General features: G+C 37.2%; 1 protein-coding gene across 1 annotated transcript; it reads right to left on the bottom strand.

The window, feature by feature from the left end:
* Window positions 1-4,448: 4,448 nt before the first annotated feature.
* Window positions 4,449-7,699, bottom strand: si:ch73-59f11.3 (MADF domain-containing protein). Its single transcript, XM_056452935.1, has 2 exons — window positions 7,281-7,699; window positions 4,449-4,957 (listed from the first exon to the last, which is right to left on the bottom strand). Exons 1-2 carry the CDS (start codon window positions 7,608-7,610, stop codon window positions 4,508-4,510), a joined length of 780 nt encoding a protein of 259 aa, XP_056308910.1. The 5' UTR covers window positions 7,611-7,699; the 3' UTR covers window positions 4,449-4,507.
* Window positions 7,700-22,393: the final 14,694 nt, after the last annotated feature.

Genomic DNA, 22,393 nt, shown 5'->3' with positions numbered 1-22,393 from the left:
CAGTATATACACACAATTGGAATAAATAATAGTAATAGTAAATAGTCAAAGTTTGACTCATGCTATTTCCTGCTTTAACCGTTCATTTTAAGCGCTTGTTTCGAGAACAAATGAAGATAATGTAGTACATGTCAAATTGGTTGAGGTGTAAATATACTGAAGATTCCATAAATATTACTCTATTCTAAACAAACCCGGTAAAATAGCCCGCATTAGCAAAGGTTAGACATTCAATCCATTTCAGTCAGTTGTCAAAAGTTCATGGCAGCAATATAAAATACATTCAAAAGAACTGAATGTGTTACTCTCGTCTGGTCAAAATAATGTTTACTTTACAATGTTGTGGAATATACTGCATATGAAGATCAAATATTTCCATCTAAAATGAACCCCTCTCACTTCGGTGTGTGATCATTCAATTACACCCACATTTTTGTATTGCGTTTTGAACAAAATAATGCGAAAAATATAGGAAACATACCTCCATGTCAAGTTGAGAGATTAACATATGTTTTGAACATATTTTGAACATATGTTTTGAACTCAGTGGTTTAATCCTTCGGTTTGTTCTTCTGGAATGTAACAGGAAAGGTATGCAGATAAGACATTATTCAGCAAGGTTGCCAGATGTTGTCAATATCTCACAATATCATCATCACTTGAAAGAATATGCACGAAAACTGGTTTATCTAGACAGTTTTTAGAAGTGCAGGTCTTACCTGTTGTACATGGTATTTGTGTATGTTTGTACAAGAAGTATAAACATTAATAAAGCAACTTTATGTGAGCTGGATGTGTGTGTGTATTTCTTAGAACTGATCAATCTTACCTTGTACATGGATGTAACTGCAGAATTCTGTCTGTATGAATTCTTAAAGCAGGTATAGTTAAGTGGACAAAAAAATGGAAAGTTCAATATATCATTGCATTTTGTAAACGATCTGTTTTCATTCGTGATGTAAATATAAAAATGCGACCGCAATTTATTCCACAGCTATGTTTGAGACTTCTCTTTATGTTTCGTATGGTGAAGTTTCCTTTTGTGTTTTGTAGTGTACTATAGCAGCCATTTCTTTTCATCTGCGTTTGGAAGCATTTGGTGACTTCAGTCCAAACATGGCAACAGAGCTGGAAGTGGTTTATGCAAAGAAGAAAAAAACTTTCCTCAGGAAACGGTGACTACCTCCACATCTGTGTGCCAAAGCATTGTCTTTACATAACAAATAGTGTTACGGGGCCTATGCCCTATTCATTCAATCAGACACATTTAGCTTACAAAGCTGATGGCATCAATATATTTAGCTTCTACAGGGCTGTTTAGATTGCTTGATGAAGTGTTAAAGTATGATTCAGTTCAGCATTCAGCTGCTATAACTTTACCATCATCTCTTTTAAACTTGTCAGCAACATCCGAGCTAAAAAGCTCTTAGTGCAAACTGAAATATAAATAATTAAATTGGCATTATGCCTACTTTTTTCTCTTTACATACACTCACAGGCCACTTTATTAGGTACACCTTACTAGTACCGGGTTGGACCTCCTTTTGCCTTCTGAACTGCCTTAATCCTTCGTGGCAGAGATTCAACAAGGTACTGGAAATATTCCTGGTCCACATTGACATGATAGCATCATGCAGTTGCTGCAGATTTGTCGGCTGCACATCCATGATTGGAATCTCCCGTTCCACCACATCCCAAAGGTGCTCTATTGGATTGAGTTCTAGTGACTGTGGAGGCCATTTGAGTACAGTGAACTCATTGTCATGTTCAGGAAACCAGTCTGAGATGATTAACGCTTGACATGGTGCATTATCCTGCTGGAAGTAGCCATCAGAAGATGGAGACACTGTGGTCATAAAGGGATGGACATGGTCAGCAACAATACTCAGGTAGGCTGTGGTGTTGACACGATTCTCTATTGGTAGTAATGGGCCCAAAGTGTGCCAAGAGAATATCCCCCAGACCATTACACCACCAGCAGCAGCCTGAACCGATGATACAAGGCAGGATTGATCCATGCTTTCATGTTGTTGATGCCAAATTCTGACCCGACCATCCGAATGTCACAACATTTTGGTGAGTCTGTGTGAATTGTAGCCTCAGTTTCCTGTTCTTAGCTGACAGGAGTGGCACCCGGTGTGGTCTTCTGCTGCTGTAGCTCATCCGCCTCAAGGTTGGACGTGTTGTGTGTTCAGAGATGCTCTTCTGCAGACCTCGGTTGTAACGAGTGCTTTTTTTGAGTTACTGTTGCCTTTCTATCAGCTGGAACCAGTCTGGCCATTCTCCTCTGACCTCTGGCATCAACAAGGCATTTGCGCCCACAGAACTGCTGCTAACTGGATATTTCCTCTTTTTCAGACCATTCTCTGTAAACCCTAGAGATGGTTGTGCATGAAAATCCCAGTTGATCAGCAGTTTCTGAAATACTCAGACCAGCCTGTCCGGCACCAGCAACCATGCCACATTCAAAGTCACTTAAATCTCCTTTCTTCCCCATTCTGATGCTCTGTTTGAACTGCAGCAGATCGTCTTGACTATGTCTACATGCCTAAATGCATTGAGTTGCTGCCATGTGATTGGCTGATTAGAAATTTGCATTTACGAGCAGTTGGAGAGGTGTACCTAATAAAGTGGCCTGTGAGTGTTTATACTTTGCATATATAAAGCAGCATCTTGATTATACGCCATTGCAAAAAGACTGTTTTACTATTAACAGTGCCATAACATTACATCAGCCAGTAAACAACACATTTACTGCGCTAATGAGAAATGAAAGCTTGACCTCTACCTGCCTCTTTTGTGTAACTGCATTCAGCGTCCACTAGAGGGCAGCAAAAACATAGTAAACTTAAGCATTTGGTATTTTATGATAGGGTAAGTTATACTGAGTGACATTCACTCAAACATCACCAAGATTTAACTCAGTTACAAGTAAATATAATTGTGATTGTTCTGCTAAATGTCTTTTAAAGGGCCAGTTCACCCAAAAATGAAAATTACCTTATCATTTACTCTCCCTCATGTGGTTTTAATGAGTTTCTTTTTTCTGTTGAACACAAAAGAAGATATTTTGAAGAATGCTAATAGCTTTTAGCAGGGGGCTAAAAAGATACCAATATTGCCAGCGTTTTTCAAAACCTTCACACACAAACACACTCTAGGGACATCAGACATATTGTACACCTTGTAAAAAGGGGCATAATACGTCCCCTTTAAGTAAAGTGACCGATTAAATAACACTTGAAGAGTTCAGGTGCAAAAACCTCTAAATGCCATCTAAAATCTTCTAAAATCGGCATTTTTGGTAAATTCCTGTGTGTGTGTTCAGTAAATCCACTCTTATGGCAAAAAATAGGTTATTTGCATAGCCTTTAAAGTGAAATAACTGCACAAAAATATTGCAGGCTGAGAAAAAAGCTTATTTTAGAAGAAAATTTCAGATGGTATTTAGAGGTTTTTGCACCTGAACTCTCCACTTATACATCAGTGTATAATGTGATGTGAGCCTGTGTATTCGAAAATGAAATGCATCACTAATAATTATTAATAACACTATTATAAATGTAGCTATAACTGTCAGCAACAGTATAACACCTTTATAGATACATTTATACAATTGTTATGACTGATAATTAATAATTAGAGTTATAATTCATTATAAGCAGGAGCTTCACTGAAAGTGTTTACGTATATTCTTTATATTTATTGCAACTTTCTGAGTAGCCCTATTGAAAATCCAACCCAGGCTCATTCTGAGAACGTAGTCCCGGGGACGTTTCTGGAGACCGTGAAATACGTAGCCGGGGGTACGTACGGCTGCATTTCATTTTTTTAAGCGAACGCTGCGGGGCGGTGTGACGCCGTTCCCTTCGGCGCTTGCTGGCCGGCCTCCATGTGGAGGACTTTCCCGCTGCAGCCAGTTTGTCCGGTTAGCTCTTCGTGTACTCTGGCGGACTCGAGGCGCAGAGAGGGGCTGACCACGACGACGACGACCGGGTTCGAGTCCGGGGAAGAGCGGTTCCAGAAATCAGGTAAGAAAACAGAAACAAAATCCAAAAAATGAAGCGAACAAGTTCGTCACAGGGTGAGAATGTGGTCAAAATCCGAAAACGTGGTAAAAATCGGACGAGGGCTTTTCTTTTTCTGGACGGCTTTTGTGAATCGTCGTTGGTTGGGTTTAGGGACGGAGGAGGGTGGGTCAGCCGATTGGCCGGTCGCACAGTCAATCATTCCGTCATCCAGGCAGACAGGCGGAAGGTCGTTCGACAGCGGCCTCTAGCGGGTTTACGCGAGAACGGCGCGGGATAAAGCGCGCACAGCGGCCTCTCGCGGACTCGCGAAAACAAAAACTGCACAAATACGTACCTCCTGGGACGTATTTCGCGGTCTCCAGAAACGTCCCCGGGACTACGTTCTCAGAATGAGCCTGGGTTGTGAAAATCAGCAGCTTCAGCAGTATAGTATAACATTTATTTACAACACAAGAAACGCCATTGCACAAGACTGGTTACAAGATATAAACCGCCTCTATTGTGCCTCGGTCTTGCTCATCCAGCAGCTGCATCTCGGTTTCAAACATAACGTCCTGTAATCTCTTCTTAAATATGGCACAGTGCCGTGGCGGCAGCTTGCGCATAAAATCAGCAACAATCTGCGCATGGCGATCAAAACTGTCCGTTTCGTGTTTCTCCTGCTGTCCAATGCCATCACCTGCACTGTCCCGTCTCCTTTTCCTTCTGCTGGACAGGGCTGAAGATGGCGATGGCTGAGCAATTGTACTTGTTACAGCTTCGCATGGAGTACTGCTCGACCTGTGGAGTACTGAAGTCCCAAAAGCATCCAGAGAAACTGCTGAGCACCGGCCCTCTACATCACTTTCATTTGTGCAACCAGACGATGATGATGATGATGATGATTCTTCAGCCACCATGTTTTTTGGAGTCTCATCATTTTTAATCTATAATACAAAGAAGAATATCATTTTAATGATCATCACCAGACAAAATGAACATGCTTTTAAAGATAATATATACAGTCAAGTATAAAAAACACAAGATTAATTCTATTTTATTTATATTTCTGTTTAACAGAGGGATTTTTTCAGCACATTTCTAAACATAATAGTTCTAATAACTGATTTATTTTATCTTTGCCATGATGACAGCACATAATATTTGACTAGATATTTTTCAAGATGCTAGTATTCAGCTTAAAGTGACATTAAAAGGCTTAACTAGGTTAATTAGGGTAAAGTTAGGGTAATTAGGCAAGTCATTGTAGACAATACAAAACAAATACTGCTTAAGGGGCTGATAATATTGACCTTTAAATGGCTTTAACAAATTAAAATCTGCCTTTATTCTAGCCGAAATAAAACAAATAAGACTTTATGCAGAAGAAAAAATATTATAGGAAATACTGCAGTTTTTTCCAGATGTGGCGGCGGACTCTGTTGGGTGTTTTACACAGGTCTACCAACTACCTGTGGCATTATTTCATTCACAAATGTCGTGAGCGCAGTATTACAAGTCGAGATCGCATTCATGTAATTCGAGCATGCGAATCTCTGTGCTTGAGCACTGATTTCTTAATTAAATAAATTACTGCTTCACCCATTACAATGCCGTTTCCGTTATTAACAATAAATCTGTTTCAACCCTGGGAAGATGTCAACTTCATTTTTATATTTCATTTACAGATTAACATTAATACTCTAAAAATAATACTGTAATATTTATACTCTAATTTTGTTACATTTCTTAAGAAGCATCATCCTTTATGTTGAGACGTATTTGTTGGTCAGCTGTGGTCAATATTAACAATTATCTGTTATGTATTAATGTCACCATAGAACTTATAAGATTTACATCCATTCATTTTCCTTCGGCTTAGTCCCTTTATTCATCAGGGGTCGCCACAGTGGAATGAAACGCCAACTATTCCAGCATGTTTTATGCAGCGGATGCACTTCTAGCCGCAGCCCAGTACTGGGAAACACCCATACTCATACACTATGGCCAATTTAGTTTAGCCAAATCACTTACAGCACATGCGTTTGGACTGTGGGGGAAACCAGAGCACCTGGAGGAAACCCATGCCAACTGGCCCTGCCAGGACTTAAACCGTCGACCTTGTTGCTGTGAGGCTACAGTGCTAACCACTGAGCTACCGTGCCACCCTATAATATTACAATAAAACATTGAATTTGATAGAGGTCTCTCACGTTGTCCCACAGCAACATTAACATAGAATAGTGTAGAATTTGTTATAACAAATTTTATTTAATGTTCATTTTATTCAACAAACATTTGGTAATTTTTAGACATTTTTTAATTAACACAATAGTTACTTTCCCTGGTAATTTGTCACTTTTATAATGATGTAATTCAGTTACTATTTGTGAGAAGTAACTAGTAACTGTAACTAATTACTTTAAGTAACATACGTGGCCTACACTGACTATAAACTACTTTATAATCTATAAACTAGTGTATATATACAATAAACTAGTTTAATTACAAAAAAAAGTCTGTTGACAATAAAAGTGCTACAATTTTCTAACTAAAAGAGTCTAATCACATATATTTAAGCATAAAACTGATTGAATATCATATAGTTTAACCTGTTCAAAACAATTACTGAGGTAAAGTTGGTTTAATGTTCCCACATTTGTTCAATTTTGAACAGTGACAACTTTGGTCTCTATATTGTTTACCGCTAATTTGAATGTTCGGTCTGAAATCACATTTAAGTATTACTTCAAATCAATATTAGCAATATTTAATTGACCCCCTATTAGAATTTGTAAATAATATTTTTTCTGAAATCATATTATTAAGGAGAAAGTCTGAATGTGTGACTATAAAACCAACTTTACCTCAAAAACATGGTATGTTGGACATGGTTTCTGTCTGAGCCGGACAAAAAGTCTGAGCCATTTGAGATCCAAAAATAATAATTAGTTTTTTATAACAATGTTATTCAGCTACTATTTGTGAGAAGAAACTAGTAACTGTAACTTTATATCTTACAGTTTACCTGTTCAAAACAATTACTGAGGTAAAGTTGGCTTTATATTCGCACATTTGTTCATTTTTAACAGTCCCTATATTGTTTACCACGTGTAAGTTTGACTTCAAAACAACATTAGTACTATTTAATTGACTGTAAATGTTGTACTTGGCTGCTTATATGATTTCCCCATATTTTTGAAATCACATTATTAAGGAGAAAGTCTGAATGTGTCAATCTTTTTCACACATTTAGATACTTTAATTTACCTCATATTCAAAACATGGTGTGTTGGACACAGTATTTTCTCGGAGCCGGACGAAAGGTCTGAGCCATTTAAGTTCCACAAACAGCCTGGGAACCCTGGCATCTTCATCTCCGCCTTTTCTCTGCATTCGCTTCATAGCTTTGGAAAACTTGTCGCGGATGTTTCTCCATGTGGATTTGCAGGTCTCCGGGTCGTCGATGCCAAGTTTCGTAGCGATTTCTTTCCAGGAATTGAACGCCTTTTCCGGGACTTTAAAATCTCTCAGCGAGCGATCGTACAGGTGCGGGTACAGCTTTACCAGCTCCGCGACTCGTCTCTCCAGTGTATTCATGCTAATGTTGTTAATATTATTGTTGTTGTTGTTGTTGTTGTTGTTGATCTCAGTGAAATGAGAAACTCTCTTTCTCTCTCTGCATTTAATGGCGGATCGCAACCAAATTGTTCAGGCGCATACCGCCGCCTACTGTACGGGGATACAGTAATATCCAGTGTACATCTTTTTATTTACTTATTTAAAGAACAGCATATAACATCTTACAATTAAAATATAAACGTGACTATAAATAAAATACAAATATAAAAAATGTACATATGTAATATATTAATAAATTATACATTATAAAGTTCACAAATATTTAAGGTGTGTAAATAGGGCTTTCTTGTTTAGAGAGTCTCTTATACTGGTAATATAGACCATTTCAATGTGGTGATGCCAATGGCCCATGAACATTTCCTGTTTATTGTCAAAATATTTCATAACTGTAAGAACTTTACGTTGAAACAGCTATCATAACAATATTTCCATTATTATGGAATTTGGAAATTGACAATTGTCATTGTTTACATCCCTCAAAATGGTCTATACAAGCATATTTCAGTCGCCAATACCTTTAAATTGGGTTTTTTATTAGTAAATTTACAATTATGAAAGGATTCATGTACATTTTATGGTAAATTAAATCCATCCTGTGCTTCAGTCCTCCATCTCTAAGGGAAACTCAAGAAAGCTGTGCATATTTCCCACATTTTTTCATCTGCCTCAATAATCCTTTCAATCTCCATTCTTGTTCTAAATCATGAATTTTATCTTTAAAGATTGTCCTTTCTGTTTTATATTTGTTACACTTTATTTCTGGAACATTACGCTCATCACACTTATCTGATATACTTTTCCCCATTAACACGATTGTCTTACTTTAAAACCAGTATGTATTATTACTTTAAGCCAGTACTTATTATCACTGTATTATTACAGTTATTAAATAAAAGGTGAATAAATAAAAATTTATTTTAAGTCACAATTGAGGCTATTAATACTGGCCTATTATTACACTGTAAAATAAATCTTGCATTTTTTTGTTGAATCAAATCTACTTTTCTAGCCATCAACTTACAATTAAACTGAGCAAAAATATTAAATTCACTTCATATAACTTAAAAATATAGTTTAAACCTGATTAACTTAGTAAAATAAGTCAAAGCAAGCAAAAAAAGTAGACTTTTTGTCATTACAGTTTTTACTGTGTACGATATTTACTGTTTATTAGTATGTAGTTTAAAGCATGATCTTATTTTACATCCCTAATCTTACTTAAAACCTAAATCCAACAACTAACTATTAATACACAGCTAAGTAGTACTTTATTGAGATAATAGTCTTAGTTAATAGTTTGGTAATAGCGTGAATGGGGTACGTATATGCACATGGACTTATAATTTCAGCCAGCCAGCCTTAGTGCTTCCGGTGAACTGTCTTTTCATTATAAATTGCCACATTTAAGGTCTGATTTCTTTAAAAATCTGAGATCTTCACTGCCTGATAGATGTATGAAGTGGGTCTCAGATCAGACAAGAAGCACTGCATTAAATGTCATTTCCCCCTGCCATGTCTTTAAAATATGAACATTTGTTTTACCCCAGGATTTTCAATGGAGTTTACACGGTATTTTCTAGCCGTTACACGGTCTTTGATCCCGTTTTAAGTTTGAACAACTAAATGAATGCTTAAGTCTGTTTAACTAAATGTATATTAATTATATTACAACATTGTTGCTAGTCACATTAAGCTTTCACCAGACGTTTATTAGCTTTCACTGGACGCCACAGGCTGAACAACACTAGCTGTGCGTACAGCCCATTGTGACTTAAAGTGAAGTGTTACCAAATTGTACAAACTTGTTCAATTTCTACATAACTGAGTCTTTAGCAAATCATAAAAAAGTGTGTCCTTTTTCATACAAATATTGATTTCTTTGGTATATTCATGCAGTTGATTATGTGCACAATCAATAATGTATCGATTATGTTCACTTTGTTACTGAACTGAGTACTGAGTTTGATTCTAAGATGAATAATAACATTTTATACAGTCTGTCTAGGATTTATACACTCAGTCAGACACACTTGGCCAAACCGATTCACATTCATTGTTATTAATATAAGGTTTATTGTATAATTAGCTATACCACAAGGCAGTTTAGATTAAGCTCATGTCACCATCACTCCTAAATTCACAGCTTACAATGGACAACATTACTACTGAACAGCCCTCAGAGCAAACTGAAACATTAATAATATTCACATGATGTCTTCTTAATGGACACACATTTTCCCATCTTATGTACGATATACTTTGCATTTATAAAGCAGCGACTTGACAGATATTATTAATTATTGTTTTAAAATTATTATTAATAAGAGTAAACTGGGAGGGGGGAGGGGGCAGCACGGTGGCGCAGTGGGTAGCACAATCGACTCACAGCAAGAAGGTCGCTGGTTCGAGCCCCGGCTAAGTCAGTTGGCGTTTCTGTGTGGAGTTTGCATGTTCTACCATGTTTGTGTGGGTTTCTTCCAGGTGCTCCGGTTTCCCCCACAGTCCAAACACATGTGGTATACTTGAATTGGGTAATTTAAATTGTCTGTAGTGCATGTGTGTGAGTGAGTGTGTACGGATGTTTACCAATAATGGGTTGCAGCTGGAAGGGCATCCGCAGCGTAAAACATGTGCTGGATAAGTTGGTGGTTCATTCCACTGTGGCGAGCCAGATTAATAAAGGGACTAAGCCGATAAGAAAATGAATAAATGAACAGTAAACTGGTGTAATACATGTACATTTACTACTGACCAATAGGGTATATGCCGAAGCATGCTAATAGGACTTTTAATTTGCCAGTAACCTGGGTTAATCGTTTCCGGTGAACTGTATGCAAAATCGGCACGTTTAAGGTCTGTTTTCTTTATAAATCAGCGATCTCCACTGGCTGAGTGATTTCTGATATAAAGTGGGTCTCAGATTGTACAAGAGGCACTGCATTAAGTAACATTTCCCCCACCATGTCTTTATAATATGAACATTAATTTTACCCCAGTATATTCAATGGAGCTGCCGATTCTGACGGTCACGTGCGAGTAAACAGCTTTTTGTCTCGTTTTACGCTTGAACAACTAAATGAATGCCAAGTCTATTTAACTTAATGTATTTTATTTACAATACACCATCGATGCTGTAAAAGGAACCGTATAAAATGGAAAAAAATTCACAATACTAGGTCACCGGAAGTTTATCAGTATGGGAACAACACTAGCTCGGCATATACCCTATTAAAAGCTTGATCTCTGGTGTGCAACTGTATTCAGCGTTCACTAGAGGGCAGCAGAAACACAGTAAACTGAAGCATCCGTTTAAGATGGTGTGGAGAGTGGCTGTTTGAGAAATTCACTCAAACATCACCAAGTATTAACTCAGTTACAAATAAATCAAATATAATTGTGTTTGTCTTGTTAAGTGCTTCTTAAAGATGTTAGATGTTATTATTAGTGCGTTAGTTTTAAGGATATCTATAAGCCAGCGTGCTCTAAAACAGTGATCAACAATTTTTTTTGTTGTTGTCACCTCATACATACAGTTTCTCATCATTTCTTCTGACCAACAAACAAAAAATGTGCCAATAGTTACCCATCCTTTTCTCATTTTAAAATTGATCTCCTACAATCACTTTATCTGAGGAATAAAAAAGATTAAAGAACGTATTGATAAAATTTTATACAGCGGTATTCAAAGAAAATCAGTGAATTTAGATGTCTTCCTTACATGTGTTTGGTTGATTGTCATTGTGACGTCATTTTATTTGATTATTTATGTCTGTTTCCCCCCCCCTCTCTCTAGGCAAATGTTAAGTGTATGTGTTAATATAGTTTTGCACATGACTGTGTCTGTTAATATTGATCTTTTTCCAAGGATCTGTGTGATCGCTTGGTTCTGTTTTGATATTCTGGTATTGTCAGTTCAAGCAAATAAAAAAAGGTAAATATATATATATATATATATATATATATATATATATATATATATATATATATATATATATATATATATATATATATATATATATATATTTATTTTCCGCTTTGTCTCCTATCAAGGGTCACCACAGCAGAATGAACTGCAGATCTGTGATAAAACAAAATGCTATTGGCTGTTTTTTTTAAAGGGGAGGAGCTACCTTTAAAGGTCCCATAAGGTGCTTTGAAATTTGTATTTTCTGTATTTGATGTTTGACGTAATCTCAACCAAAGAGCTTAGAATGACCAAGAGGCGACACTCAATAGAACGTTCCATTGCAACAGCAGCGCCCAGCAACAGCCCCGGATTCCGCCATTTTAGAGTGATAGCGATCGGCTGTCCATTGAATCTTATTGCTGTCACGATGTCAAGCAGCTGCTTTGTTTTTTATTTTTATTTTTTAAAAGGGAATTAAAGCTGAGATACAACCTAAAAGACGACAATACAACACTTACTATCACAATCATCAGCACTTTTAATAGTTTATTTTACAGACTTATAATATGCTGTTGTTCTATTTGAATTTTCATTCCAAAATGGCCACCGCACCATCTAGTTTCCCAAATCGCACTAGAGTGTCGCCTCTGTGATTCTATGCTCTTTGTTTCAACTGAAACATGAAGAAAGGCGGGGCATTGAGTAGCTCCTTTAAAAACAGCCAATAGCTATTTAGCTCTCTCACAGCTATGCCAATAAGAATGCTTGAGCTCAAGCGCATCAAATGAACAGCCAATGAGAAGAAGGGGTGAAGCATGTCAGATACTAGAAAGCATTTGATTGGCCAGAAGATTTGATGAAAAACTGAAGTATGAGGTGACGTCCAAGAAATCGTTGATCCATTTAAACGGAAGTGACAAATTGCAAGCTTAGGATGTATATAGCAGGTTTATGTCATCTGAATGTGAATTTTGGAGCACACTAGCTTATAGATATTCTAAAAACCAACAGACGAATACATTTAAAATACTTTATTTTGTTTTACGCGACCTTTAAAAGAACAGTTCAAAAGTAAAATTTGTATTATAATATGAGATTATATGAACAAAAAGGCACAATGACAGCTTAAACATATCTGTTATGAATAAACAAGCAACACAGAAAAACAAACAAGATTTAAGCAGCTTCTACTTGTGGATGAAAAATGTTACACATACAATAAAGATAACAACATAATGTTTTTGTAATTAAAAATGTTCGTTTAAATAAAGGTTAAATGTAAAAAGATCTCATCAGCGCTTATTTTGTACATGACGAGGTCTCAGAACAGATTGGATCCGGCATGTTACCCGAGAAGGGAGAGGTGTCGTGGACGAAAGTGAAGTCTAGGGCGGGGGTGGCGGTGTTTGGCGCAGACGAAAGTGAAGAGGATTGGGGAGTCGTGGACGAAAGTGAAGAGGGGGGCGGTGGTGTGTGTGAGGTGGGGGATCAGTGAAATGAGGTGCCGGATCAGATTTCAGAGGATCTCATTCATACTTAACAAGATTTGACTGTAGAGTACCCACTCTTTTAGTGCTCATTAAATAAGTGCTTATTGAATTGAGTACCTACTCACTGAGTAGGCAGGTTTCGAACACAGCCACGAAAGTATGAGGTGACGTCAAAAAAATTGCTGATCCATTGAGGCGGAACATTGCATATATATATATATATATATATATATATATATATATATATATATATATATATATATATATATATATATATATATATATGGCGGCCACCATATTGCGCCAGACAGCAAACCACACACCAGCTGATTGGTGGAGAGGAGACAGAGTGATGAAGCCAATAATGATATGGGGATGGTTAGGAGGCCATGATGGACAGAAGCCAGTAGGTACATTTGGCCAGGATTCTGGGGTGAAACCCCTACTCTTTTTGAAGAACATCTTGGGATTTTTAACGACCACAGAGAGTCAGGACCTCAGTTTAACGTCTCATCCGAAATATGACGATCACTGAGCAGTATAGAGTCTCCAACACTATACTAGGGCATTAGGACCCACACAGACCACAGGTTGAGCACCCCCTGCTGGCCTCACTAACACCATATCCGGCAGCAACCAAGCTTTCTCATGTGGTCTCCTATCCAGGTACTGACCAGGCGCAGCCTTGCTTAGCTTCAGTGGGCGACCATGTGAGAGTTGCAGAGAGCTAGCTGCTGGCTATATCATCTAAACACAAATTTTGTCATTGTTTTGGGGCAAACTAACCTTATAGATATCCTTAAAACTAATATACTGACACTAACATCTAAAAAAAAACTTATTTTAATTTCACAGGACCTTAAAAGTTCATCCAAAATTTAAAACAACCTCATTTACTACCTCTCTAAACCTATTTGAGTTTATTTCTCCTGCTGAACAAACAATCAAAACAAATAACAAGCATTACCTGCATTTTAACAGAAGAAAGACACTTTTGAACAAGCGAAGAGTGAAGAAATGATAACTCTTCAGTTTTGGGTGAACTGTCGCTTTAAATAATGGAAATGAGCAATGTATGAGTCTGCGCTGTAGCCACCGATTGTGTAATTGCAGTTCAGAAATGAAGCATGAACAGGAGGATTAAGATAAATACTGTAAAGAGTCAGTGATGATGGCTCACAGGCCTCAGGGTTGGGACGTGTCTTCAATAAAACCACATCTGCCTTTCATTTAGATTCCTGACCTTATACACCCACACGTACACTGATGCAATCTGGACACTTCATACTTCAGTAGCACAGCGCTGATATATGATGCCGTGTGTGTGTGTGTGTATCAGAAATATTTGAGATTACTAAAACATCTGCATGCCACATTTGATTATTTTGTTTTTCCAACGCTGATATTGATATTACACGCCTAAAATGAAGACTGATGTTGAAATAACTCTGATCTTGCTTGTTCTCTAGTTAAACTGTATAAAATATCTGTAAATTAACAGTTTTACGTATTCTGTGATTCAGGTTTTTATTTTTTCCTGCTTATTTATGCTGTTGAATTGCATTATGGGAACTTGATCTTTCTTCCGACAACTCTGACTCTTAAAAAGTGTGAAAAAGTTACTTTTATTGACATTTTTAATAGTTTAAAGTGATATATTGTCTGGGTTGGTGTCATATATCATGCTACAAAACCCTTGTAATAAACTGCAGCACATTTTCTGTTATTTTACAGACTTATTTCTCTAGATATGATTTTTTTATTTATTATTTTATTATTTCAAACGACTAAAATGCCAATAAAAGTCTCTTTGTTTAACTGTAGAGTTGAATTTTCAACATCAAAAGTCGACAGATCAGAGATCAACATCCCATAATGCAATTCACAACCATAAATTTAACACTTAAAATACAGAAACTGTTCATTAACAGATATTTTCACACTGTGAGTTTACTTTAAATATCATCTTTGTTTCAGATATCATTCAAACACCATAGGGCTGCACGATATATCGCGAAATGATTCTTATCGTGATAATAGTATATGCAATAAACGTATTGTAGACATATGACAAAGGATATCTATTTAAAACCCAGGCTCATTACAGATACGTAGCCACGTATACATTTCTGGAGGGTGCCAAATACGTTTCAGGAGCTACGTTTGTTGCATTTTTGTTTTCGCGAGTTCACCAGAGGCCGCTGTGTATACTTTTTCAGATCTCAGATTTCTCTCGTGAGTGCCATTCACGCCTGCTGTTCTCTCGTAAATCCACCAGAGGCCGATGTCGACCGACTGACTGACTGACTAGTTGACCGACCGATCCCCCCCCACCCCTTCCCTAAACTCATCCAATAGTGTTTTCAAAAGCACCGATTGACCCAGCCACCCCCTTCCCTAAACCCAACCGACAGTGTTTTCAAAAGCAATCCAGAAAAAGAAAAGCATCGTGGCAGCCTGATTTTTTACCATGTTTTCAGATTTTACCATATTCTCACTCTATTATTTACTTGTTTGTTTATTTTTTGTCTTTGGTCTTACCTGCTTTCTCGAACCATTCTTCACCAGACTCAAACCCCATCGTCATGCTCAACTCCTCTCTGTGTCTCAAGTTCGTCAATGTATGCGGCGAGCCACAGGACAAACTGGTAACAGTGGAAAAGCCGTCCATACGGAGGTAAGTGGTCAGCTGGTTGCATGAAAAGAAACAGAAGCCGTCAGTGGCGTCATACCACCCCGTAGCGTTCGCTTTAAAGACAAAATCCAGACATATATACCTCTGGCTACGTAATTTGCTCTCTCCAGAAATGTATACTGGGCTACGTATTCACAATAGCTGCTTTTCCACTATCGTGCCAAACCGTTCTAAGAACACTTGGGTATGGTTACGGTTGTTTCTTCACTGAGCCTGGAGCGGCGCGTCATGATTACAATCCATTCTCGGACTGGAATTCTCAGCACACAACCATGCTGAAGTGTGCCGGCAGATTCAATGTGTTGACGCCGCGGCTCTGTTGCCAAGCTACCACAGCTGGCTCAGCGAAAGCGGGCTAACGTTACTCATCAGACATCCGTAAGAAACTACACTACATTTAATATAAAAGATGATACAGGCCTAAACGATACAGTTTGAAAAGGGTTTTAAAACCATAGACGAGTCTCTGCAAAGAAGGGAATCACCGGCTCACCACATTCTTACCAACGTTATCGTTTTATTGGCTTGATTATAATTAACCATGTATAATATAATTACCATCCCGTCATCTAAAATCTTAAAATGATAAAATAGCCTATTGTTTTATTCGTGGCTAGAGCTTGATCAATTTGATTGACATCCTAGGCAACGATAGCTTTACTTAGCTTTGACTGAGCGTGAGTTTATTGCATGCAGCGCTGGATTTTAGTAACACAAAAACTCGCTCTGATCCGGGTGAGAACTTTAGCAACGACTACATGCACTGCGGACAGACTTTTCTTTCTGCTGCGCATCGTATAAGGACACGCTTAAGATCGTCGATGTCCGCAATCCACAACATCCTATATCCATGGAACACGAACTTGCAGACTTTCTGAACAACGAGGAAATAACTGCAATTTTTAATTCAAAGCCCAGACGACTTGTTTTATGTTATGCCGGCTATACAAGGACGGTTACGGTGTGTTGTGAATATCGGCCGTCACTGTAGAATGTCAAATCTTTCTTTTATTTTTTGGACTTTGTTTGAAAGCTTTAGTGGCACTCTAGCTGTCCAAGGTACTGTTGTATGATTTAACTTATAGCCTATATATGCACCAATAAACAAGTCAAATTAATGAATGAATTTAACAAATTTGGATTCTTAAATGTCTGTATTGTTTTTCCTGAAAAATATCAATGTTTTGACAAATGTTTTATAAATATAAAATGAGCAATTTTTAACATTTCAAGAGTTCACACTTACAGTAGATAATGCTCGACTATGATAGCAGGTTTGGCATGCTGTCCCGGGAGAGAACCCTGAGCTCGCAGATAGATGAGCCCGAGGTTCCCGCCTGGTCAATGAGCATTAGGAGGGATACGAGATCAGGTGTTTCTCGAGTGCCCCCTTTGCTATGTATGCGTTTAAGTGCTTGTGACTGTATTACGATTCACTTATGTACATGTTTTTAGACTGTGGGAGGAAACCGGAGGACCCGGAGAAAACCCACGCAAACACAGGGAGAACATGCAAACTCCACGCAGGGAGTGCCGACTGGCTCAATTAGAACTTGAACCTGCGGCCTTCTTACTGCGAGGCAGCAGTGCTAACCACTGAGCCACCGTGTTGCCCGATCATGAAAGAGGAGGAGGGAGAAGGGAAGGATGGGGGGTTTTCCAAAAACGAAGATGAGGAATGAAGTTTAGGCAGGATATTTATAGTAGTTTTAGAATGATCTGATAGGCTAGCTAATGATTAGCAATGAGGATCAGCTGTAGTCAATCATATCACACGCTCCTCTCGAAATTAGTTTGTGAAACTTCACTTATACGATTCAGTTAAATATAGGTTGGACATTTATGGGACCATGTGTAACATCCTGGGTTTGTATGTTTCAGTTCTGTGTTCATGTCACTTCCTGCTCACCTTAGTTTACCCCTAATCTTGTTAGCCGGAGTTAATTGTCTCCACCCTCTTGTCAGCTTGTTTAGTTAATTGTTTCCTTGTGTATTTATACCCTGTTCTGTTAGCACTTCGTTGTCATTAGTTTTGGTCACTCCCTCGATGTCTGTGTTTCTCTCGTTGCTTTACTTTGTTTTGTTTGTTTAAATAAATGTTTGTTTGGCTGCATCTGGATCCGCACCTTTTATTATTTCCTGCTTGACGCCAGACGTGACACCATGTAACATGTTTCTGTGTTGTTGTTTTTTTGTTGTCGTTCTCAGTGATTTTTAACATATACTGGATAGCTACGCAAAATATTTTCTAAAACGTCAAGCATGTTTTTGTCTATAGCTCGTTAATTATGAAGACAAAAAAATAATTAAAATAGCAAAAATAAAATGATAAAAATACAAAGACAAAAATTAAGGATATCTTTATAAATAAATAAAATAATAAAAAATTTGCTAATAATGATAATGATAAGAATAATACTATGATTAATTATTATTAATAATAAAAAAGAATAAAAGATCGAGAGGAGGAACGATAAACGTGATAACTATAATATACTAACGTCGATAATAATAATACTAATAATAATAAAACAACAACAGCTTTCACAATAATTTGAGGTGGTGGAAGATTTCAGATCAGCATTGAAGTGTATTGTATATCCTGCTATGTGTAGGGCTCATTTTCAGTCTATTTGGACACAAGAAATGGAGGTAAAACTAGTGCAAATTTGGCAGGAGCACTTGTGTCTGTTTGACGTGTCATCTGAGCAGTATCACAACCGGGTCAAAAAAGAAAAAAAAATTACCTTCAAGGCCAGGTGAGCAAAATAAGCCCATTTTCTAGCCCACTAAAGGCTTCTTTCTTATTATGTAGTTAATAACAAAAGATATACTACATGACCTCACGTTGTTTCCATCTCACTTCTCGCGTGTGTTTGGTTGTGAGATGAAATTTGCGGACCGAGACAAAGTTGTCGGCAATTCTTTCTATTGTAAAGTCATGCAGTGTGAAACCCCCTGTCGCCGATCCATTTTGCAGTGTAAACACAGCAGCGACGAAACGCTAGCCCAGATAGTCATGCAGTGTGAAAACATCCTTGACGCGACTACTGTGAAAACCCTGCAGTCTGAACTCAGCATAAGTTAAACCTCAAGTGGGGTCGACGGTTAAGGGCTTTTCAGTTATTTGAAAAACTAGTGAAGCAATGCAACCAGAGAGGAATGACGATCACAACTCACTAAACACACAGACAGGTGTCAGAGTGACCCGACGACCCCAAAAAACACACACCGCCCATCAAAACAATACAGAGAAACCTGTGAACCCCGACACCTGCTGTGCTCTCTGTGTGTGTGTGTGTGGGAAATAAGATGAAAACACACTCATCCTCATGCTGACATGTAGAGGAGTTTGTGTAGATCTGAAGAAATTCTGTAAACCAGAGTAGAGAACCAGTAAAATAACAGGCCATGTGGTGAAAACAACTATTCATATTGTAAATAATAATCCATGTGGTGAAGAACGATCCATTTGGTAAAAACAATTCACATGGTAAATAACAACCCGGGCTTGACATTAACTTTTCTGATCGCCAGCCACTGTGGCTAGTAGTTTTCCAACATTACTAGCCACTCGCCATTTTCACTAGCCACAATTTTATTGTTGGGAAAATATATTTTATACACATAAATATGACTTTGACATGCTAAAATGACTTGATTTAGATTTTGCGTTATCTCCACATGCCTCCTCATTCATTTCACTGTTTGTGTGTCGTGTATGAGCTCAATAATCATGAGTTAATGGGTCATGGTTTCACAGTATTACAATTAGTTTTAACTTCACATCATTTTCAGAGCTCAAAATGAAAGATTTACCAAATTTATCTCTGACCACACCAAACATAAATAAATAATTATTTCTTATTCACAAATTTTAAATGTGTCAAAACAAGCTAAATCTAGCTGTATACTATACTTTTTATTTAACAAAACATATGCACAGTGATCTGTCCTGGCTAAAGGTCCCAGATCAGCAGTTAACTACACATAAATGAGGAGTTAATCTCCCATTAAAGCAATGTTATTGTAAAAAATTATAATTAAACCATATTAATGCAAAAGAATGCAGGTAAAAAACATACCGTGTGATAATGAAAAGATGATCACACACACACGGGTAATATTAGACCCATAAATAATCTGTTCAAAGAATGGTTAAAGCGAAAACAACTGGCGCTGCTTACAATAAGTCAGCTCTGGAAATCTTGAAAGCAGCAAGACTGTGGGTGCATGTTCATCACTTTCTGTCTAGTCTATTTGAAAGAGAACAGATCACATCAGTTGTGTTTCTAGACACAATTGCTTCACGCAAGGAAACGGGAGCGCGCATGCGTTTAAAACAGTCGCATCACCTCAGCTGTTAGCGCAAGTGGTTATCCTCTCATTCGGTACTCAGCTTGCTCAGTCATGTTGCTTCTCAATTCTAAGATCGCCTTTGCATGCATATCGGACCATCCTTATTGTCGAACCCTGCTTTTAAGAATTATTATCCGGGAAAATTATTTTCAACCAGCCAAAGTGGCTAGTGGAAGTGTCTGTCTTTCCCGCCACCGCTGAAATCTACCCGCATTCGGCTGGTGTTAATGTAAAGCCCTGATAACAACCCATATAACATCAATCATTATCCATTACAGTCTCTTTAGCTGATTTGTCAGATCAGACTTGAAATTCTCAAAACCACTTGTTCTTGTTGTAAAGTAATTAATTAGTAATTACTGATCAAATCGTCAAAAGTGAGCTTAAATTTCTTCGTCTAAAAAGTAACTTAATGACACTGTAATTAATTGAATTGACTAAATACGAATACAGAATGCTAGATTAATACACGGAGAGTTAAAAGAAATTGAACTTTTAACTATTGAAATGAGAGTCAAATAAGACCTTTCAAAAAAAAAAAAAAAGGTAAGACAGCATATTCTATGCACACCATATACTGACGTTAAATTCCTACCTGTTTCATTGGCATGTGGACAAATATGTAATCTTCTTTAGCTCCCATGTGTTTTTCATTTTCCACAGCTTCCTTGTAATGTGTGCGTGCATAGAGTTGCTATCTTGTTTCTAGTCCAAATATCTAAAACGTCTTAAATCAAGGAGCTTTTTATTGACAAGTATAAAATATTGTCTTGTTTTCAGAAACAGTAAGTTAAAGTTAAGTGAGTTTATCCTTAGGACTAGTAAAATAACATTGTTTTTGCACATTGGCAGATTATTTAGTTTATTTTAAGAGAAAATCTCACTCAATTTTGATTGATCAATTTTTAAAACAAGTCAAAACAATATATTCTGCTTGTCTTGAAAAAGCTTCTTGATTTAAGATTTTTTTAGATATTTGGACTAGAAACAAGACTAAAACTAAGGAAAGCATTTTATTCAGTGTGTGAATGCTCTCCAGTGTTGGGTAAGTTACTTCAAAAAAGCCTTTAATCATTAAAAGTGAATGTAAATTACTTTACTCATTGAGTAATTAAGATAATTTACAGTCAATTACATGACTCAACACTAACATTCAACAGAAATGAAAACATTACAGTTTCTCTCAGACCCTTTAGTGCATTTCTGCAATCATAATTAAAATTTGCAGACATTCATTCTCAATACAACTTGTGCAAAAACACATATTTTCTGCAAACGCTTGTATAAATCATTCATAATCTGTAGTTCATCTCTCAAAAACAAGTCATATCAGTGGCATCAAAATGAAAAGTCACTCGGTCATTGTGTCAAAATGCTGAGTCATGTTGTCAACATAACAGTGAACTCTGATTTTATTACCTGACGTGAACTCAGAGAACAGTTTGATTGACAGCTTACTGTACTGACATGCACAAAACTGAACTTCTTACCGTATACACTGCAGAAATGCTTTTCTTACTTACATTTATTGTCTCGTTTCCAGTCCAAATATCTAAAAATTCTTAAATCAAGAAGCTTTTCATTGACAAGCAGAAATTATTGTTTCGTTTCAAGAAATAATATGCCAAAATTAACTGAGATTTTCTTTAAAACAAGCTAAATAATCCACCAATGTGGTAAGCAAAATAAGTAAGAGTGGTAAGAGTTTTTCCCCTCTGACATAAGATTATTTTGCTGACCCCAATGGCAGGTTATTTAGTTTGTTTTAAGGAAAAACTCACTTCATTTTGACATATTTCTGAAAACTACACCATATTTCACAGTGCTGTATGTGGGATGCTGGTTAAAACAGACTGGATATGATTCACAGTTACACTTACACAATCGTGGTCTGGCCAAAATAATCAAGTCCAGGATACATATTTGTCAGTTCTCAAAAATGTAACCCTGGGCACATATTTGCTTGGGCTGGAAAATATGCTTGACAGTTTACGACAACTAGATCAATCACTTTGCATTGAACGATTTATATGATGAGCTAAAGGGTTTGCTTTAGGTTTTTTGAGCATTTTTAAAGTCATGCCACATCATCTCAATTGGATTCAGGTCAGGACTTTGACTAGGACACTCCAAAGTCTTCATTTTGTTTTTGATGACCTAAAGGCGTAATGAGAATATTGCAATGAGAACTAGTGTACACAGTATAATACATGTTGAGCAACATGATGGGGGAACTGCTGATCAATACACATAACGAATTGCACGAATGTACAAAAGCAAACACAACTTG

The sequence above is a fragment of the Danio aesculapii genome, chromosome 3, assembly GCF_903798145.1.
Source record: "Danio aesculapii chromosome 3, fDanAes4.1, whole genome shotgun sequence".
In the NCBI taxonomy this organism is placed as follows: domain Eukaryota; kingdom Metazoa; phylum Chordata; class Actinopteri; order Cypriniformes; family Danionidae; genus Danio; species Danio aesculapii.
This window is presented reverse-complemented; position numbering and strand designations above follow the sequence as displayed.

Bases quoted from the DNA above. Each gene is read 5' to 3' on its own strand.
- si:ch73-59f11.3 (XM_056452935.1), bottom strand. From the start codon at position 7,610: ATGAATACACTGGAGAGACGAGTCGCGGAGCTGGTAAAGCTGTACCCG. The intron at 4,958-7,280 runs GTAAATTAAAGT...TTTGTATTATAG, and splicing joins CACCATGTTTTGAATATGAG to ATTAAAAATGATGAGACTCC.